The sequence below is a fragment of the Arachis hypogaea genome, chromosome 10 (genome assembly GCF_003086295.3).
Source record: "Arachis hypogaea cultivar Tifrunner chromosome 10, arahy.Tifrunner.gnm2.J5K5, whole genome shotgun sequence".
In the NCBI taxonomy this organism is placed as follows: domain Eukaryota; kingdom Viridiplantae; phylum Streptophyta; class Magnoliopsida; order Fabales; family Fabaceae; genus Arachis; species Arachis hypogaea.
The window spans coordinates 115479731-115500616 of record NC_092045.1 but is presented as its reverse complement, the minus strand read 5'-3'; the positions used below and the strand labels follow the sequence as shown (position 1 = coordinate 115500616).

The window sequence follows — 20886 nt, the reverse complement described above, 5'->3', positions numbered from 1 at the left end:
ACACAATTAAAACAACATTGTTTTATATGCTAACGTATATCCGTAATGTGTTATGTCAGTTTTTGTTAACAGCGTTAGCAAGAGAATTGACGAAAAAACTAACCGACTGACTTTTGGATACGAATTTGATTAAAAAAAATATTTGAAAAACTAAATTAAAAATCGTGTGATATTTCAAGAACCATTTTGACCATTTACTTATAATTTAAAATTAACCCATTATCATAACATGTCAACCTTTTTTCATCTTCAATATATAACCCAAATCCTTATTATAGAGTTCTAGTTAGTAGTTACATGTTTTGTTTGCTTTATAGACATTGTTAAACAATTATTGAAAATAAATATTATAAAAAAATGTCATAAGGAGTAAATAAATGAATTTTTTGCAATAATCTCAATTACACATTCAAGGAGAGATAGAGAATGCGAGCAAACTTAAACGACGTCGTTTTAATTTCAAGTTGTACACTTCTTCTTCGTTCCCACTTCCCACCACGGCTACATGAGCAACTGAGAAATAAAAAACAGAAATAAATAAAATAAAATTTGGGGCTTTAGGGTTTTTGCTCTTCCCCGCTGGCAACACTCAATTCCATTCTTCTCTCTCCTCCATTTTTCCCCAGTATTCACGATGATGTACAACGACCCTCGTCACCACCACCATCAGCAGCCTCAGCCTCAGCCTCAACAACCGCCGCATTTCCACCACCAACAGCCTCCGCCGCCGCCGCCGCAGCAGCAGCAGCAGCCAGGTCCTGATTTCCACCATGGACCGCCGCCTCCTCCGCAGATGATGCGTCAGCCTTCTGCTGGTTCCTCCACTGAATTTCACCACCCCGCTCCCGGAGGCCCTCCTCCTCACTACGACGGTATTCTCTGCAACTTTCTTTGCTAATGTTGCTGCTTATTGTTATAATTATAACTATAATATAATTACGTTAATATAATTAATTAATAAAATGTATGCTATTTATTTTTGAATTTTGTCTAGATTTTGATGGCTTACTCTGATTTATTGTGCAAATTAACTATTGCAGGTCATGGCGATAGTCACGGTGCAAAAAGGATAAGAAAGCTTACTCAACGGAAAGCAGTTGATTACACAAGCACCGTCGTGCGGTATATGCAGGTAATGCTTATTTTTTCAAGGTGTTGATTTTATCTGTTCATGTTGGTAGGTGCATTGTATGGCATGATTTTATCTGTTCATCTCCTTGCTGGATTATTATTTATGTCTGTCTTGGAAATTTGTGAGCAATGTAATTGTACCTGTAGGTTCGAATGTGGCAGAGGGATTCGAGGGATAGGACGGTATTGCAACCTACCCCGGCCGCAGCAATTGATGTCAGTGAGCTTTTTCGTTTTTTAACTTTTGTGATTCTTTTTTTATCTGTATTTTGTTTGCTTGCTATTATCCATGTGTTTGTAACAATTATAATTTTAACTATATAAGCAATTAATAATGATCTACCTGTTTCACTCAAATCATAGTGCTACTATTTCTAATGTAGATGTTGCCAGCTGCTGGGTACCCGGACAATCCATCTACCAGCTTTGCTGCCAAGTTTGTTCATACCTCTTTAAATAAAAATCGATGTCCAATTAACAGGGTTGTGGTAAGTTGACATCAAATATTTCTTTGGTTTGATTTCATATGAGTATTTTCATTTACAGAAATACGACACTATGTTTTGCTGCTCAGTTTTCTCTAACATCTCTAAGCAATAGTTGTTGCTCATTTGACTTGGGTTTTGTTATATTAGGGAAATGTATCTGTGGCATAGTAGCGTTTTCTTTATTTGCAACAGTATACCAATCCCAAAAGTTTGCTGCAGATTTTACATTTTTCTAAGTTGAAATGATGTAAAATTCATATTGAAATTTATTCTTTGATGTGACACAAGTTTCCGTTGTCTGTAATAGAGCTAAGATAATCTTGAGAATTTGTGAATGAATCAGAATGTAATTCTTATTATTATGTTTTTGGTTGAGAATGAGTGTACAGAAGAATACATAGGGGAGACTGGAGAGGTCAAGCTACAGAATGGGTATTTCAGTCTCAGTGATTGAGTTTATTACAGGTTTAAGTAACAAATGTCACTAAATGTCAACTTCTATGTGCAGTTATATAGTGCAGTGAGTGTCAACAGGACACCTATACTCAGGGTTTGTTTGGGTGAGCTTCTAAGAAAAGATCTTTTTTCGAGTTATCTTTTTTAAAAAGATCTTATAGAAAAGTAAAAGTAATTTTATGTTTGGATATCTCATGCAAAAAGATCTTTTTATTTATCAATTATGTTTGGGCATAACAATATAAAAGTACTGTTTTGTTTATTTATTATGTAAAAAACATCTTTTTTTTTTTAAGGAAAAAAGATCTTTTAAAAAAAGATGTAAATTGTAGCTTCTCGAAAAAGTTTTTTTTTTTAGTACTTTTATTTTTATTACTAGAAATTTGCCAAACACGCTAAAAAATAAAAAAAAGATATTTTTTATTGAAAAAAGATATTTTTTAATCAAGATAATGACACCCAAACAAGCACTCAATCATCTAGCATCTAATGGAAGTTGAGTTACATCATGTAGTTTTAAGACCTTTTTAGTGACTAGGTAACGATGGATTTGCTTCATTTGTTATTCATTTGGGTGCAAGTATCGAGGCTCATATGCATGTTAGTATAACCACACCTTAATTATACATTGTGTACAGTCAATTTAGAGATATGCTGGATCCATTTTGATTAGTATAGATATTTTTCTCCATAAATAGTTCCGTTGTGGTCTTGTCTGGCCATCAGAAAATTGTAGATTGAAAATTTAGTTGTGATCCTCTAGTGATTTTAGGATCAGGTAACCCAACTTTGTTGGATGAAGGTTGTGTTAATGGGTAAAGTGGTTCTTGGATTGTTTAATTGTACGAAATATCTTAACCTTTGCATTTGAATGTTTGTTATCTCTATGTATATATGAGTTCTACGTTTTCTTGTTATTTTGTTGCTATTGGAAAAAATGTGGTGTCATGATTGGGTTTAAGCTGGACCTTTGTCTCTAGTATTTCATTAGCAATGAGTTTAGTAAACCAAATTTTAAATTTCTGTTTATGCCTTTTCATTGGATTTGACTGATTACGCTTTTTCTTTATGTTTTTTCTTTAAATCTTGCAAAGTGGACTCCAACGGGTCGGCGTCTTATCACAGGTTCTCAGACTGGTGAATTTACCCTCTGGAATGGACAGTCTTTTAATTTTGAAATGATTCTTCAGGTACAAAGCCTTAAGTATTGTTGTCAGTTGCCATATTATTGTTTTAAACATCATTAGCTTCATAATTGAATAACTCAAGGTGGATTATGGAATATTTGCAGGCTCACGACCAAGCAATTAGATCCATGGTTTGGAGTCACAATGACAACTGGATGGTCTCGGGTGATGATGGCGGTGCAATAAAGTAGATACATACTTTATTATGTTGTGTGGTTGTTGCTAAGCATTGTTTTGTATTTATTTATGTTTTCTAAAAAATGAATCTGATCTGATTATGTCTGGGTACTTTTCTAGATATTGGCAGAACAACATGAATAATGTCAAAGCCAACAAATCTGCCCATAAGGAATCAGTCCGTGACTTAAGGTAAAATGCATGTTCTTTTTGGGGAGAGATACGAAGATTTTAGTAGTTTGATGAAAAAAGCTGCAATAACTCTTTTATACAGTTTCTGTAGAACAGATTTAAAGTTCTGTTCGTGCTCTGATGATACCACAGTTAAAGTATGGGATTTTGCAAGATGTCAAGAAGAGCGTTCTTTAACTGGTAATGTGCTTTGGTTGTAAATAAAAGAGAGGTTATTTCGAATATTTTTATACCATAAGATGTCACCGTTATTTAAAAAGAAAATTCAATTTTGTACTTTGCTACAAAACTCAGTTTACCATATGTCTCAGTGAATCCCCATCAAGGGTATTATTGTACGTCAGTTGTGATATGTATCAATTAAATCTTTTTAAAGTTGAAAATGCTGAATGATATGTATGGGGTGAAATTTTCATTTATCCACATCAGTTACGTTAGTTCTGTAAACTTGATAATGCTGTTGTAAAGGATTACAATTCAATCAATTATTCCTATCGCTCAATTATTACTTTAGTATTTTTCCATTTTATAAATAAATTTGATGGACCTAGTCAAGGTGTGGTATGCATGTTTCGTTATGATAATCAGTTAGCGAAGCTCGTGTAATTTTTGTTCTCTTTTTAATGAACTAACCTAAGTTGGTCATGTGGCATTTGAACTCAGGCAGGCCATGGTTGGGATGTTAAGAGTGTTGACTGGCATCCTACAAAGTCTCTATTAGTATCAGGTGTTTTAAATATATCCCTTATAAATTTTCTTGAGATTATGATATTCATTAATGCGAATGAATGGTGAATCCCATTCCCATTTGGTATTCCAAATACAGGTGGCAAGGACCAGCTTGTAAAACTCTGGGATGCTAAAACAGGAAGAGAGCTTTGCTCATTGTGAGTGTAAAAGTGTTTACTGATATCCAAGGTTCCAATTTCCAAATGCTTGTCCATGTTTGTTATTCATTCTTGTGTGATGCAGTCACGGCCATAAAAGTACTGTACTCTGTGTCAAATGGAATCAAAATGGCAACTGGGTGCTGACAGCCTCAAAAGATCAAATAATAAAGGTTGGTAACTATTTTTTAAATTAATTAGGTGTTTACTTGCCACTAATTGTTAAATATCTAATGTTTTGGGGATTAATGTTGGAGGTTTCTTTGCGTATTGATCTCCCTTTTTTTAATCATTTTATCCTCTGTATTTGCAGCTTTATGACATAAGGGCTATGAAGGAGCTTGAATCTTTCCGTGGACATCGGAAGGATGTAACTGGTATGTGTTTCTCTTTTAGCAGCGGTTACTCGGCAGCAAATTTTATTTTATAGGGATTGGTGAAATGTGATCTAGAATTTTTTATTTCATTTATCAGTATAGCAACTGATGGTTGCTAAATGATGACTATTTGTGGATCACATCTTTTTGCGTGACTTAAATCACAAACAGTCCCTTAAATATGAAAATTAATCTCATACTCATGAATATATTTCATTACGTCAACCCCCCTCACCCCCCCCAAAAAACCACCCCAAAAAAAAGTGAAAAAAATCTCTTACACAACTTCATCTAAATTGCTGATTCTGTGGCTAATGTGGTTTGTTAAGCTTCTAGGTGTTGTAGCATTGATAGGGAGTAGGATGATGTAAAAATGAAAAAAATCAAACTTACTTCTATATTTTCCTCCTGTTTGAAGCTTTGGCGTGGCATCCGTTCCATGAAGAGTACTTTGTCAGTGGAAGTTACGATGGTGCAATATTCCATTGGCTTGTTGGGTAAATTCGTCTCTCTTGCTGTTTATACTTCTCTTTCACATTATATAACTGTTTCTTTCATCATCTTTGGTGTTTTTGAAACTGACTTTCAAAAGTGTGCTTAAAAAAAAAAATCAGTTGAATTCTATCTATTCGTTTTGCAGAGGCAACTTATCTGTCAAAATGGTTAAGTATATATTTATGGGTTTTGCTAGGTAGACAATGACTTTTGTAAACAATGTGAACAATGGTTTCTAGAATTGACCCAATAAAGTAAAAAATACTCCACTCCTCAAATTACCTCCTAAACCTTAACATTAAAATAACCATCTGCACACCTAGTGAATTGAACATCCAGCCATTGTTAACTGTGTATGAGTAAATCGAATCAAAAGAAATAACCATCCAATTAAAATAATGAACATAATCATCTGCATACCTATTGAATTGAACATCCGACATATCCATTGTTCACATTGTTTAGTATTCTCATTGTCTACCTATACTTTTCCTATATTTATTTATCTTTGGTTGATCTGTTTCTCTAACAAATGAATATCAGTAAACTGGGCAAGTAATAGGGTACAGATAAATAGGGTAAAGAAAAATGAACTTGTATTATTCAATGGCATCCTTCAGGTCAAACTTGGAATGACAATGAGATATTACTGTTAGATGAAGTAAGATATAACTCACTGTTATGGTATTTAATAGACCGTGTTCTCTTCCTATTTCTCCTAACTCCCTATATGCTCTCTTTTCTCTGTATATAAGAATCCTTATTGTGCTTTCAAAAAAAAAAAAAAAAAAGAATCTTCATTGACTCTCACACTCAGTTAGCCATAGAAATTAGAACAAACTTCTACAAATTTTTTCACTCTGATGGTTGGAGAAAATAATTAGTTAGTTAGCAGGAAAAAGATACAACAGAGGTTGTTAGATATGAACAATTGAGAAATTATGAAGTCAGGAAGCAGGAAAGCAAGGGTCCTTTGGAATATTTCTTAGCTGTTTATTCTCATTGCCAAATGATACAAACTTCCTTACATTTTCTGAGCCAATTCCATTTAGTATCACGCTCTTGTTCCAAACTAGGTTCAAGTATGTCAAAGCCAGAAAAGATATATGTCCAACATGTGTTGTACTCGTGTCTGTCAAATATTTCTGTTCGAAGCATGTTGGATTTTCTAGCTTTTAATTAATGATCTGCTACTACATACTCTGATAAAGTAAAAGTAATATGTGATCCATATTTCAACTATTCTGAACAATGAATATCCATATGCAAGGAAATCTTTGAATTATATAGCTATGGACAGGATAACAAAAGGAAAATATTTACACCACTCAGAAAATATATATATATATATATATATATATATATATATATATATATATATGATAAAAATGCTTAATGATTAGTTCTTTTCCTGTGAATGTCTAAAAGTATTCTGTTTTTGTTATCTGAAATATGGATTTAGTTGGTTATTGTGACTATTGTACAGGCATGATACACCGCAAATTGAAATTCCAAATGCTCATGATAATAATGTGTGGGACCTTGCATGGCATCCTATCGGATATCTACTCTGCAGGTGAACTGAATCTTCCTCTCTGGATTATCTTCTGTTGATTCTTGATCCTTTGCTTCCTCCCCCTTGTTTTTTTTAAGATGTTGTTTTGACATCCCGGCCTTTCTGTCTATGGTTATACACACTGTCTGTAGCATTGATTTGCTGTTTTAAAGATGGTTTTGAAAATAGTCTTCAGAAGGAAATAATGGAAAAGGAAATGTAATGAACAGTTGCAGGTTTCTTTTAAGGTTCCCTCCAAGTGTCTGAACAGGAAGTGCCCATGTACAATGTTAAACTTGGATGTTGCAGTTGTGCTTTCTTGGTGCCTTAGAAATAATGTTTGAATTCCATTTTCTTTCCTTGCAGCGGTAGCAGTGATCACACAACAAAGTTTTGGTGTCGGAATAGGCCAGGAGACACTGGTCGTGATAGATTTAACATGGGTATGCAAGGTTTGTCAGTTTCTTATAAGGCAAAAGAAGCAGCATATGATTCCTTTGCTTCTCATAAATGTTAAAATATTTTGGTTTTACTTGTTCCTATCAATTATTGTTACACTGTGGGGTCTGATAATTAGCAGAATTTCCTCATGATATAAAATCATACCAAACGCACTTGTCATTGTTAAAGTCGAGTCAAAAGTGGAAAAAAATGCCTAGCAGTGGAAGGCTGTTAAGAAACATCTTAATATATCTTACTCAAACAGGATATGCTGAGCAAACTCCTGTAGCTGGTCGAGTTGGTGGTAACTTTCCTGTACCCGAGGGTCCAACGACGCCAGGACCATTTGCCCCTGGGTTGACTCGAAATGAGGGTACAATTCCAGGTGTTGGAGTTGCGATGCCCCTGGCCATTCCTTCGCTTGATACACCTCAGGGAGATCAGCAATCTCATCCAGTATCAATGGGTGCCCCTCCTCTTCCCCCAGGTCCACATCCTTCTCTTCTTGCGGCCAATCAACAGCAACCGTACCAGCAGAATCCTCAGCAGATGCCACAACATCAACACCAGGGAATGCCACATCAGATGGGTCCAATGCCTATGCATCCAAATATGCCACAGCTACAACATCCTTCCCATTCACCCATGCTCCCTCATCCACATATGCCTCGCCCCCCAACACAAATGCCCCCTCTTGGAATGGCCGGATCCATGCCAATGATTTCTTCGGTGCCTCCATCTCATCCAAAACCAATGTCAGGTCCTATGGTATGAATTTTGTGAAGCTTTTTTTTTGTTTTTTTTTTTTAATATGGGAATTAGTAAGGAAGATTTTATTTTTCACCTTGTTTTTGTTATAAGAATCACTCAAAATTACAAGGTTTTGCAATTGTTATTTTGAAAAAGAAAAGAAAATAAAAATTGGTATATCTTCCTGGGGTGGAGGAAATACATGTTCTACGCACTACAAGGCAAAGGTGCATGCAATCACTATTTTCTTATTAGTTGTATGTTGATTTGTAGGTGGACTGCAACATTTTTTTTGGGGTCACCATTAAGTGGAGAGATTCAGAATCAATTTATTTATATTCTGCATAGTACATTCTAAATAACAATAATTTAAGAACTACACTTATGCATGAAAGTACAGAAGTAGTATATGTGATTGAAGCTATCTGCATATATAATTTGTACCACATAAGTTATTTATTTTTTTTATCAACGAATGTGCATGTCAGTTGATGTGGCCCTGAAAATTAAGCATCTAGTCAAGTATTAGATGTTATAGATAATTGTTTCAATAGGCTGTTACTATTAAGCTGTCATTTATTATATTGATATCTCAGCAAATTATGCTATGCTTGTAGGGGATGCAAGGTGCAATGAATCAGATGGGGCCTCCTATGCCACAAGGTCCCTATGTTGGCATGAATCAAATGCATTCAGGATCCATGCCCAATAGTGGAGGGCCTCCTATTGGAGGCTTTCCAGGCAACATGCCTAACATGCAGGCACCATCAAATGCCGGTTATGGTCAAGGTGGTTCATTCAACCGACCTCAAGGTGGACAAATGCCAATGATGCAAGGGTATAATCCTTACCAGGTAAGATAGTCAATTGCTTCAAGCTTTCTGATGCGAAATTCATGGCCAGAAATTGTTTGGATTTGCTTGTAATTTATTTAAACTTAATCCTTTTGCTGTTCCAAAACTATTGTTTAATCTATTTACTAGTGTGTACTTCAAAGCTGAAATAATTTGAATGGGCATAAGTGTGTTCCTTCAATCTCTAATTTAACCTTCCTGATTCTCACGATTTGTTCCTTCTCTCTCTCATTGTTATAATTTTGATCTGATCTGATTCCTCATGATTTTTCATCAAAATTTTCTTCTCGGTACAATTTGTTTAATTCTTTTTAGTATCACAAAATAAAACTGTTAAAAGTGGTATTAGGTGGAGAAAGTTGTATTATTGCTAAAGCTGTGGAAGCATGTGGATTATTTTTTTAATTAAGTAGAACATAAACATTGATGTTTAGCAAGAGGCATGCTAATTATAGGCCTAGAAATCTCGACTAAGAACTGGTTCAATATCATAAATCATCAATTTAAAAGTTCTAGTTACCCTAATTGGTTGTGTAACATCAGTTTCTGATGTATCATGCCCTCTCATAAATTTGGTACTAACTCAATTTAACTTTTACACATGCAGTCTGGAAATCAATCTGGGCTTCCTCCAAACGCACAACCTGGTCCTGGCTCACACTCTCAAATGCCTCAATAGAAAAAGAATGAAAGATTGCTTTCTTTAGATGTTTTCTGTTTTAATCTTTTGTATTTTCCCTACCTCTCCATTTTTCTTGTTTTTAATTTTTGCAGAGATTATCTCGCATAGAAATTGAGTTATCTTCTTGTTATGTGAATTCCCATCTGTATTATTTTGGATGGTAGAGTTGTTTCAGATGTAATCTGAAATGCCTGGTAAACTATTCATTATAGAAGCTCCATTATCTGATGAGTGATAACTTTTATTGTAACCGTGATGAGAAAAGAGTAATTGTATGGCCAAAAACTCACTTTTTTTATGCATTTGACTGCTATATAACATTAACTTTTAGTATATTTCTCATGACCTTTTAATTATAACATTTTAGTACAAACTCTATTAGTTCACCTTTTCTCAATTAAAGTCTTGTATATTAACCTTTACATTAGCAGGAAAAAAGAAAAAGAAAAAATATTAAACATTATTATCTTTTAATGTGTATTTTAAACTATTTTTAGAATATCATAGCATCAGTTCTTCCACCTTTAAATTTTAGTGTGATTGGCACATCACCACTAAAGCTATTGCTACTGGATTTTACACCATTAAATCATTTTGTTACCAATTAACACCCACCTTTGGATATTCATACGACATTACTCTATATAGCTCATTATTTCATCTGATCAAAATACATTAAAGTTGAAACCTCAGTTACCTTCGTAAGAACATGGATTTGTTCTTATTCATGTTATGTTATTCTATCAACCTTTTTATTCACCGAATACTTAAAAAAAGTCAATGGCACATTGGAAAACTTTTGAAAAGGCAACAACATAACAGTTAAGTTATTTTTGGACACGAAAAAGATTACATCTCACAGGATTACGAAAAAGGCAATTCTGTGCTGGCTAAAATTCAAAGGAAATGCTAGTAATTATGACATAAGCACATTATAATATGAAACAAATTAGTGAGAACGAATCAAGCTTCCTGCAGCAAGGAACAAGCTAAATACAGCTGCACTTCCTAGAGTTGTCTGTCCAATGTGCCTTATCTTGAGGGCTCCAGGAACCTGCAAGGTTTCAAGATCAAAAGCTCAGTAGAAAAACAAATACTACAAGTGGAAAGATAGGGATCAAACTTATTTTGTTGGTTGCAAAATCTATTTGCAGCTGAAGATTTGCTGCCTACAACTAAGTTGGAACCATGGACATGCAAGAAGGCTCATAATGACTCTAACCTCTTGAGAGCAGGACGTGTGTGTGCATGTGTGTCTGTTTGTGTGTGTGTGTGTGTGTGTGTGTGTGTGAGAGAGAGAGAGAGAGAGATTTTGTGTAAGAGCTAGATTGTGACTAGCAAGAAGAAACAGGTGAAGAGGACTTTTCACTCCATTTTGCATAAGGGTAAATGTAAGGTACAAAATTGGGAGAAGATACTACTATCCTTAAAATTTTTTATGTCTCTCTGACCTAGAAAGTTTGCAGAAATAAGTAACCCTTAATTATCACAAATTATATTGTACCAAACTCAAACTTGATCAATAATTGATTCGTTATAGTCATCACAAAAAGTTGAAAAACACACAGCACAGACAAAAAAGATATCCTTATATAACGTATTCTAACACAGCAATCATGCATTGTATTCTGCTACTAGATTGTTCAAACCTATATTAGTTTTAAAGTTTGAGCCTGCTTCAATGGCAAATTAGATTGGCAGCTATGTCTTAATAAGGTTTTCCTTGATCAGTTATGAAAATCATATCACCATCATAATAGAACTTGATATGTAATCCACATTACCACATAAGGGAAGCATACTTAATGTGGTCCAAGTAGCAAGAAATAAAATTTAAAGGCAGCATTGAACAGGACCAAAACAGAGTATATAATGTACACTACAGTTTATTGTGGGACACGAACATATTATATATCTTGCAATCTAATACATGTATGTCAAAGGATAGACAGAGCATACAGATTTTAAATGTGGCAAATTAAACTAGTCAAGACCGTAAGTAAAATCCTAACACAACTATATGAGATAAAAACTTTTCAGCATGGACAAATGTTGAAAGTAAAAATTGCAAAATTATCTCCCTGCAAGAGATCAAGCTAGCAAGGAACAAAAGGGGGCCCCGGGGCCAGGGGGAGAAGGGGGGAAACGGGGGGGGGGGGGGGGGGGAGGGAGAAAATCTTGCAATATATTCAGCTACCATGGAATAAATGAATCATCTTATTTCAAAAAAACCCAGATCAAAGCATTGAAATTCACACTCGGATCTGCTCACTTAATCAGACACTTCAAATAACCAAGCTGCGGAAGTTGTAAATGATTCTCCTCTACATGATTAAAAAGTCATCCTTGCCATGAAGAGAATAACAAATAACATCTTCCCTCATAAGCAAATTAAAGATTATTATCTTGTTTTTTATCTATATATGGTTTTAGACAGTAAGCCTTGTTGCAGTGGTACCATTGTTAATTATTTAGTGAAAATCTCTCTGAAATAGTTTTGTTTTGTCTACTTGTGTTTGCTGGTGGGAGAACGAATGAATTGATGATGTTTAGTGCCACTGTTTACTTGCAATGCTTCTTGTATTGGCAACAGAAGTTTGGTAGTAGTTATAGAAAAGACAGCTTATCCCCATCACTAAGAGTGGTGGTTACCCTGTCACTTACTAGTAAATAGTTCTAGTTTCAGAATGAACATCCCCAAACCCCAAAATAGGGAAAGCCCCATTGGGTGGTGCATTAGATCAGCTTCCCTTTTATTTCTAAAAGTTTCATATAGCTCAATTTTCAACTTCCCAATCCTCTAAAAGTTAAAGGAAGTGTTGGTAATCCATATTCTACTATACCTAACTAGAGTGAGATTTAGTGTGAGGTATGGTTGTTATCTTGCGGTAATCACGAGTTAAAAATTTAGAAACAGTCATAAGAGAGTGTACATCTATCCTCCCCAGATTCCAAGAGATAAAATCAATCAAATTCCCTCCTTCGACCATCTTTCTTATTTTATTTTACTCAGCAAGTCAGCATCATCAGAAATAACTTTGACTTCCTATTCCTAATGATACAATCTCTGAAATTTATTCCTATTCCAATACGAGTCCTCTGATAAAAGACAACAGGTATTGTAATTTAGTTCTACACAATAATTGCCTTACATTTACAACAAGGTTAAACTTCAAACAAGAAAAAAAAAAAAAAGGATCCTTATTCCATAACAAAAATAGCTTTCTACCACCAAAATCACAACAATCAAATTCAATCATTCAATTATAATCAAGGACTCAGCAAAATCGCAACATACCTTATACCTAATCGCATCGTATGTCCCATAAACAGCACCTGCATACATAACAAAAGTTTCAAAATACACACATCGTTAGTAAACCGAAAACTTAAGGAAGAGAAAGAAAACTAACACAACAAAAGAAACTGTGTTTTGGTACGAAAGAAAATCAGGGAACAAGGAAATAAAATCCTCACCGACTGCGCCGCCGATAGCACCGCCCACGGCGGCTCCGGTTGCTACGCGGGTGAGAACGCTGTCTCTAGCCATTTTTCTCGTGCCTCTTGGGAGTTTCTAGTCGCAAATCGGTGGTTCTATATCGTCGGAATAACCAAAAATGTGTTGCTTTTCACGGTTTTGGTTAAATCCGTGGATAAATAATAAACCCTTAAAAAACCTAACTTGGCAGGGAATTAGGGCTTATCGGAATTTAATAATAATTTAATAGAAAAAACAAATAATATATTTCTCGATAAAACGTTTTATACAATTATTTAATATTGTATTATTATATTATTCGTTTAAACTCTTAATTTAATTATATATTTTTTAGTGATTATTTACTTTCTTTAGTAATTATCCAAGATTGAGAAAAATAATATGTAATTAAATTTATATGTAAAATATATTCAATTTTTCGTATCCAACAATGTATTATTATATTAACACAAATAACTATTTTTAAATCTATTAATTAAATAGTTATCTAATAGCAAGAATATTATTGAATGTCGTGTAAAATTAAAATTTTACTTTATTAGTATATCAAAATTATATTATGTTTATAATAAAAAATATGTACAAAAATAAAATTACTATAGTATATAAAAATTTAATTAAATTATGTTTATTTATCTCTTAAGATTACTACTTCATTGTTAGCAACAAATTTGAAAAGGAAACAGTAATATTACTTATATTGATAAATATGGTAAGTATTTAAAAATATTAAGAATAGAAATAATATATATATTATAAAAAATGAAAATAAATACCTTTTTTTCAAATGAATTCTCAATGTGTAAGGTTAGTTAATTATTTACTTTGATATAATTTGATTCTATGGTAATTTAATGCTGAGAGAAAGAAAGGATATGATCTCGCTTTTTTCCCGCACCTCTTAGTGTGTAGTTTAGTTTAGTTTAGTTAATTAGGAAATTTCACAAATTTAAAATTAAAATATTACCTATTATTTTAAATTTTACTTTAATTTTAAATAAAGTATTTTTTTCTTTTGTCTTTTTCTCTTCACATCGTTAACCTGTTGGCGTTCTCGCAGTATTAGACTCTTTCTTTCTTTCTTTTTCTCTCTTCTAAAATCGAATTCTTTTCGCTATTAACCTATCACCAAAATTCACCATTGCTTTCTCTTCTTCTTCTTCTTCTTCGTCATGTTCAATTTTCAAGAATCACCAAAACCCTAGAATTCCGTTCCTTAATCTCGTTCGAAGATTATGAAGGAGGAAACAGAAAAAACAAAAATGTCCGCGGGCGATTCCTTCGCGAACCATAAGCTATGCGGTTTCCTCTGTGCCGTTCTCAGAGTCACTCCTCCAATTCGATCTGAAGGATATAGTTCCACTTCTTCGTTCAACGACCAATGCGAGATCTTCGGCGACGGTTTCCGGTCCCGGAATGGCGTCGTTTTGTGTCCGTTGGGGACTGGTTCGGATTCAGGACAATGCGAAGGAGGAGAGAGTAGTAGCAGTGGTGGTAGCGGCGGATCCTCTTCGAAAGGGAGGAGGATGAGTAAGGTTGGGATGGTGAATGGGAGCATTAGCGTGGTTCACCAGCTTCACGCTCTGGTGAGCCGCAACTGCATCACGAGTGATGCTCGAGTGGTGTGGGTGGAGGTCGGAGAAGGGAAGGAGGTGAGGGCGGTGGTGCTCATCGATGTCTACCTCACAATTGAGCTCTGGAGTGGCTGGCAGTTCCCGCGGTCGGGGCCGGTTGCCGGCGCTTTCTTTAGCCACCTGAGGTTCGGTTTTCACTCCTTGAGATATTTATTTTATGCTTCGGAATGCAATGTTAATAGGTATCTTTAGTTGTTTTTGAGATATGTGTAGTGTGATATTGGGAGGTTTCTTAGATGATTTCCTCTTTAGATTTTGATGCTTAAGCTAGCTAAGTTGTAGTGTTCCAAAAAGAGAAATGCTATAGAGAAATTCTTAGATGCTGTCAATGGGAGAAGGCTGTTAATATATAGTTTTGTCATTGAATAGTTACACTCTGGCTTTATGGGCTATTGCTGTTTCTTGTTTTGACTGTATTTGTTATTCTTTTTATTGAAGGCTTGACTTTTTAGTATTGAACTGTACAGATGAATTTATTTTCTTGTGCATATAAATGTTTAAATAAGAGGATTGGATAAGGGGATTTCGAGTTTTCCCGTGGAATTCATAGGTAATTGGGTGTAAGACATCCTTATGATGCCATAACATTATGTATGTCATTTCAGTTAGGTTGGTAGTCATTGTCTCTTGCTTTAACTATGAAATAAGATGTACTTCTTATATTGTAGGCTTAAGGCATCATTATGCCTTAAAATTGTGTGCAAGGATTCCTTCTTAGTTCTTATGATGTGGTATATGCTTAGTGGTACGAAACTACCTACATCTGGTGTATCTATGTAGAGATAATTCAAGCCAACTATGGTCTGTATAAATTATCATGTATATGCCTATATTGATTCATCTGGATTCTTCAATTGGTATAATATTTAATATAGGCAGGACAGTTGTCTTTATTTTATTTTTAATTGTTTTAGCTGAATAGTATATTGCTCATGATGCCTTAAGAGCTGAAATTATAATAAAAGGAGTTATGGTATGATTGGTGATTGTTGTTGTTTTGTAAGTCTGTTATTATATTAATTTTTTTTTATGTATTTCATTGTTACTACTACAGACGTATAATTAGGGTTGATGCGGTTAAGACTTAAGTACAGCAATGACGTTTTCCCACTATGTGATTCTTTTCAACATCTATCACATCTGTATTAAGGTTTAAAAACCACAATGAATGATTTTAAGGTGCCATACTGTCATGCATCTGTGGAATTCAGAATGCCATATTAACTTGCTAACTACTTGGTAACAAACAATTTAAAACTATTCTTCAAGCTACCTCTTTATGGTCTCCAATCTTTATTGAATTTAAAACTTTGGATATCATGTTTTTGGTACTTCAATTTTTTAATCTTTAGGGTTTTCATTTTATTATTCTATTGAGATGTATAGGTCAGACGTGTTTGTGCATTGCATCATCTGATTTAGTCTCTAAATTATGTAACTCGCACATCAACTTTCCAATATTGTTGGACTTGGATCAACTGCAGAGCGCCGAGGGATCATAATATTATCATATCATGATATAATAAAATTTTGAAGTTTCACAATGTTTCTTAATATGGCCATACAAACAAACTTGAAACCATTCCTCATATGGCCATACTGATTGTGTGTTAGCTAGTCACTCAGGAGCTATACTTTCGAAACAATATAGTAGCTTGCAGTTCTTGAATTTATATATGAACGTATAACCATGAGATAGCTTGCTAACACACTGAGAGGGTTATGCAGCTGTGATTGGGACAAGAGAAGTTCAATACTTTCTGATCCAGACTATTTTATGAAGACTTTTGGGACAAGCGACAACATCTGGAACCTTTCTGACTGTCATGTACTTGGTTGCAAGCTCCATTATGGTGCAAGTGATTCTTCAAAGAAAAGACTATTTGAACTTCATGAAATATTTAAGATGGTACCTGGTGTTGGAAAACAGCAGAAATCTAACAATTCAAGGATAGCACCTATTGATAATGCTTTCGGATCTGGGATTTGGGAGATATCTGATGATATTTTAACCAAAATTTTAGCTTGCCTTGGTCCAATGGACCTCACTAGGGTATCTGCAACGTGTCGACATCTCAGATCCTTGGCTGCTTCAGTAATGCCTTGTACAAAGTTAAATCTCTTTCCTCATCAGCAGACTGCAGTTGAGTGGATGTTGCATCGTGAGCGAAATTTGAACAATTGCTACATCCTTATATATTGCTCTCTTAACTGAAGATGGCTTTAGTTTCCACGTGAATACTGTATCTGGGGAAATAATTTCTGAGGAAACTCCCACCATCAGAGATTTTCGCGGAGGGATGTTTTGTGATGAGCCTGGCTTGGGTAAGACTGTAACAACACTTTCTCTTATTGTGAAGACACAAGGTACTCTGGCAGATCCACCAGACGGGGCAGAAGTAATCTGGTGTCAACATAATGGTAACCAGAAATGTGGTTATTATGAGATCAGTGGTAATAATATAACTGGTTTTGTGTGTTGGGTAAGAGGGATGTGGCCCAAGATACTAGTAAGAATAATGAGAACCATGACTACTCCTCAAAAAGAGCCAGATTGATGAATCCTGCTGGGAAAATTACTACACAAAATGACGTAATTTCTGCAGAAGCTATGAAATCGCCTGTAGATGCATCCTTTGAAGAATCGGTGCCTGCCAGTCGAAGCACTAGGAGTCTCAGTTGCGTCAAGAAAAAACTGAATCTCTCCTTTGAAGATGAAGACTTGATTTTCAAGGAAAGAAGAGTTGGTATGAGATCACATAAAAGAAATCACGAATCAGATATTGCATCATGTGTACCACCAAATAAACTAGTTAATGCTTCATATGGACGTGGGAAAAGTTCCAAGTTGCGTGGGAATCCTAAAGTTGATTGTTTGGAGTCCAAGGATACATGGATTCAGTGCGATGCATGTCACAAATGGCGAAAGGTTGCAGATAATATTATGGCTAATTCTAGTGCAGCATGGTTTTGTAGTATGAACACTGACCCTTCATATCAGAGTTGTAGTGTCCCAGAACAACATTTCCAGAATAGCTGTAAGATAACATACTTGCCAGGATTTCACTTGAAAGGAACTCTTGGGGGTTTGGAACAAAATATTTCCTTTTTCATTAGTGTTCTTAAGGAGCACTGTACATTGCTGAATTCTCAATCAAAGAAGGCTCTGACTTGGTTGGTTAAACTTTCAGCAGATCAGATTGCAGGAATGGAAACACATGGCATACGGGGGCCCATTTTGAACTCCTGTAGTACATCTAATGGATATTTTAATGCATTCCACAAAATATTTCAAGCATTTGGCCTTGTAAAGAGAGTAGAGAAAGGTATATGCAAGTGGTACTACCCACAAAATCTTAGCAATTTGACTTTTGATGTGAAAGCACTTGGCATGGCTCTACGTGAGCCATTAGATTTTGTGAGGCTGTACTTGTCAAGAGCAACCCTCATAGTTGTTCCAGCAAATCTGGTTGATCATTGGAAACACAAATAGAGAAGCATGTAACTCCTGGTCAATTGCGGGTGTATGTTTGCGTTGATCAGCGGAAGCCATCTGCACACTGTTTAGCTTGGATTATGATGTTGTTATAACTACCTTTAGCGTTTAAGTGCAGAGTGAACCACGTAAGAGGAGTGTTTGATGCAAGTACATTGGTTTAGGATAATTTTAGATGAAGGTCACACTCTTGGCTCAAGCCTGAACTTAACAAACAAGTTGCAAATGGCTATTTCAATGATGGCTTCAAATCGTTGGATACTAACAGGTACTCCACACCTAACACCCCTAACAGCCAACTCCCACATCTACAACCTCTGCTAAGGTTCCTTCATGAAGAAGCTTATGGACTGAATCAGAAGTCGTGGGAAGCTGGCATCCTTAGGCCATTTGAGGCAGAGATGGAGGAAGGAAGGTCGCGCCTGTTGCATTTAATTCAGAAGTGCATGATTAGTGCAAGAAAGGTAGACTTGCAAAACATTCCGCCATGCATTAAGAAAGTTGTTTATGTGGATTTCAGTGAGGAACATGCTAGAAGTTACAATGAATTGGTACTCACTGTTCGGCGTAATATATTGATGGCTGATTGGAATGACCCTTCACATGTTGAGAGTCTACTGAATCCAAAACAATGGAAATTTCGAAGTGCAACCATAAAGAATGTGAGGCTCTCTTGCTGTGTTGCTGGGCATATTAAAGTTACACATGCTGGAGAAGATATTCAGAACAATGGATATTTTAGCACAAGTGGTCTTGATGCTACTTCAGCAGAGTATAGCTCCATAAGATATAGTCTCCTATTTGGTGTAATTGTGTCAGGTATATTGGATCTTGTTCTCTTTGTTGGTTTAATTTCCTTTAGGTCTCCCTTAAATATGAAACAAAAAACCAGGTCATAACTGCTTATTAATTTTCCTATTATAAATAAAATGTGAAGATGCAAGGAGTGGTGCGCCTTCCTCTCATTCACTTGTCGCCATCATTGTGCTTGATTGGTTTCTTTAGACAATATGAAGTGTACATACCCTGGATGTGGTAAAGCATACGAAATGGAGAGTCCTGATTCATTGGCCCGACCAGAAATCCTAACCAAAGTGGCCTGTGCCAAGATCTTATTGAGTTGCAGCCTTCGTATAAGCAGGTTGGATTTTAATAATTCAGTGACTATAATTTGCATTTTTAAAATTTATTTTGAATTTTGCAAATAACCTAAACATACAATGTTGAATGCACAGGATGATTGGGATCCTGATTGGCATCAACTTCTAGTAGTAAAGTCTCCTATCTTGTCCAGAGGTTAAAGCTTTGCAGAAAGCAATGAAGAGATGGTTTCTGCAAAGCCAAGAGCAATCTGAGCTTGATACTGAGAATAGCTCCCCTATGCATATGAGAGATGGTGGATCATTATTCCAGGAATGTTCTATAAGAAGCACTATGACCAATATGAAACCTGACAAAGTTTTGATATTTTCCCAGTTTCTGGAGCATATACATGTCATTGAACAGCAGTGCCTTTTCTGTGCTACTTTTTTCAGTGGATCTTTCCTTCCCCCCCCCCCCCCCCCCCCTTTTTCATTGTTTTGCAACCTTCTTGTCTCTTCTAGATAATCAAAGTTTTAAGATTTCTTCATCTTTGTCAGTTGACCATTGCTGGTATCAATATGCTGGAATGTATAGCCCAATGCATTCAAGCAGCAAGGTAAATGTTGGAATTGTAATTGACTGCCTTCAGGTGATTAAATTATCTATTTATTTATTTTATAATTTCTGACTTCATTTGGTTTAATTTTCCCTTTCCAGAAGAAGTCATTAGCCACATTCCAGCATGATTCAAGTTGTATGGCACTTGTGATGGATGGAAGCGCTGCATTGGGGCTTGACCTGAGTTTCGTTACGCATGTATTTTGATGGAGCCAATTTGGACAGAGGTTAATACATAAACCATTCCATGCTCAGGATTAATATTATGTTTTGTTGCTTTTGCAGCTGATGGGTAATTGCATTTGGGTAAATTAATAGTGATTACAATTTCAAAAATCATTGTCCTCAGTTGTAATCCTTATAAAGTTTCTGTACTTGTGGTTTTGGTATGCATAACTTTGTAGGGTATCAGTCCTCTAGAATGAAAATTGGCATTGAGGTTCCATATTTAAACTGGACTTTGTTCTTGAATAATTTATGATAATGTATCTTGTTTTCCCAAATTTTATATCCTCCTTTGAATCAATTTGATTCCTTTACCTATTTATCATTTCTAATGTGTTTTATTGGCTAAAAACTTCCAGTATGGAGGAGCAGTAATTAGCCGTGCCCATCGCATGGGTGTTCTCGTCCTATTCATGTGGAACCTGGCAATGCGTGGTACATTGAAGAACAAATGGTGGAGTATTTACAGGTTAACTTCTAAAAAATTGGAAGTATATTACTACTAAATAAAAACTTAACATTACTGATTTTTTTGACATTTCCCTTTTGATTTATTTTCTCCTCTTAACTTTTTTGTTGTTAGCGTGCTCATATTTTCAGTTCCCAGGTGCTGATAAATTAAGATTTCCTTCAAGATACCACCAATGCTGAAGTGAGCA

At 35.2% G+C, this 20886-nt stretch overlaps 2 protein-coding genes and 1 pseudogene across 3 annotated transcripts; 2 read left to right on the top strand and 1 right to left on the bottom strand.

The window, feature by feature from the left end:
- The first annotated feature begins 403 nt into the window (after positions 1 to 403).
- On the top strand, positions 404 to 10007 carry LOC112716988 (flowering time control protein FY). 2 transcript variants are annotated; one of them, XM_025769072.3, is made up of 18 exons: positions 404 to 872; positions 1041 to 1132; positions 1279 to 1347; positions 1515 to 1619; positions 3170 to 3265; positions 3367 to 3449; positions 3560 to 3631; positions 3714 to 3811; positions 4299 to 4358; positions 4458 to 4518; positions 4604 to 4691; positions 4832 to 4895; positions 5314 to 5392; positions 6877 to 6966; positions 7312 to 7388; positions 7652 to 8154; positions 8754 to 8990; positions 9598 to 10007. In XM_025769072.3, exons 1-18 carry the CDS (start codon positions 635 to 637, stop codon positions 9667 to 9669), a joined length of 2184 nt encoding a protein of 727 aa, XP_025624857.1. In that variant the 5' UTR covers positions 404 to 634; the 3' UTR covers positions 9670 to 10007. The 2 variants fall into 2 exon arrangements, with proteins under 2 accessions (XP_025624857.1, XP_025624856.1); XM_025769071.3 differs by having other exon boundaries at positions 422 to 872; positions 7312 to 7397.
- A 462-nt stretch (positions 10008 to 10469) lies between these two features.
- Positions 10470 to 13412, bottom strand: LOC112716989 (uncharacterized). The gene is made up of 3 exons (XM_025769073.3): positions 13150 to 13412; positions 12971 to 13008; positions 10470 to 10726 (listed from the first exon to the last, which is right to left on the bottom strand). The coding sequence occupies exons 1-3, from the start codon at positions 13220 to 13222 to the stop codon at positions 10622 to 10624; spliced, it is 216 nt and encodes a 71-aa protein (XP_025624858.1). The 5' UTR covers positions 13223 to 13412; the 3' UTR covers positions 10470 to 10621.
- Positions 13413 to 14242: 830 nt separating this feature from the next.
- LOC112718042 (F-box protein At3g54460-like) lies at positions 14243 to 19570 on the top strand (annotated as a pseudogene).
- Positions 19571 to 20886: the final 1316 nt, after the last annotated feature.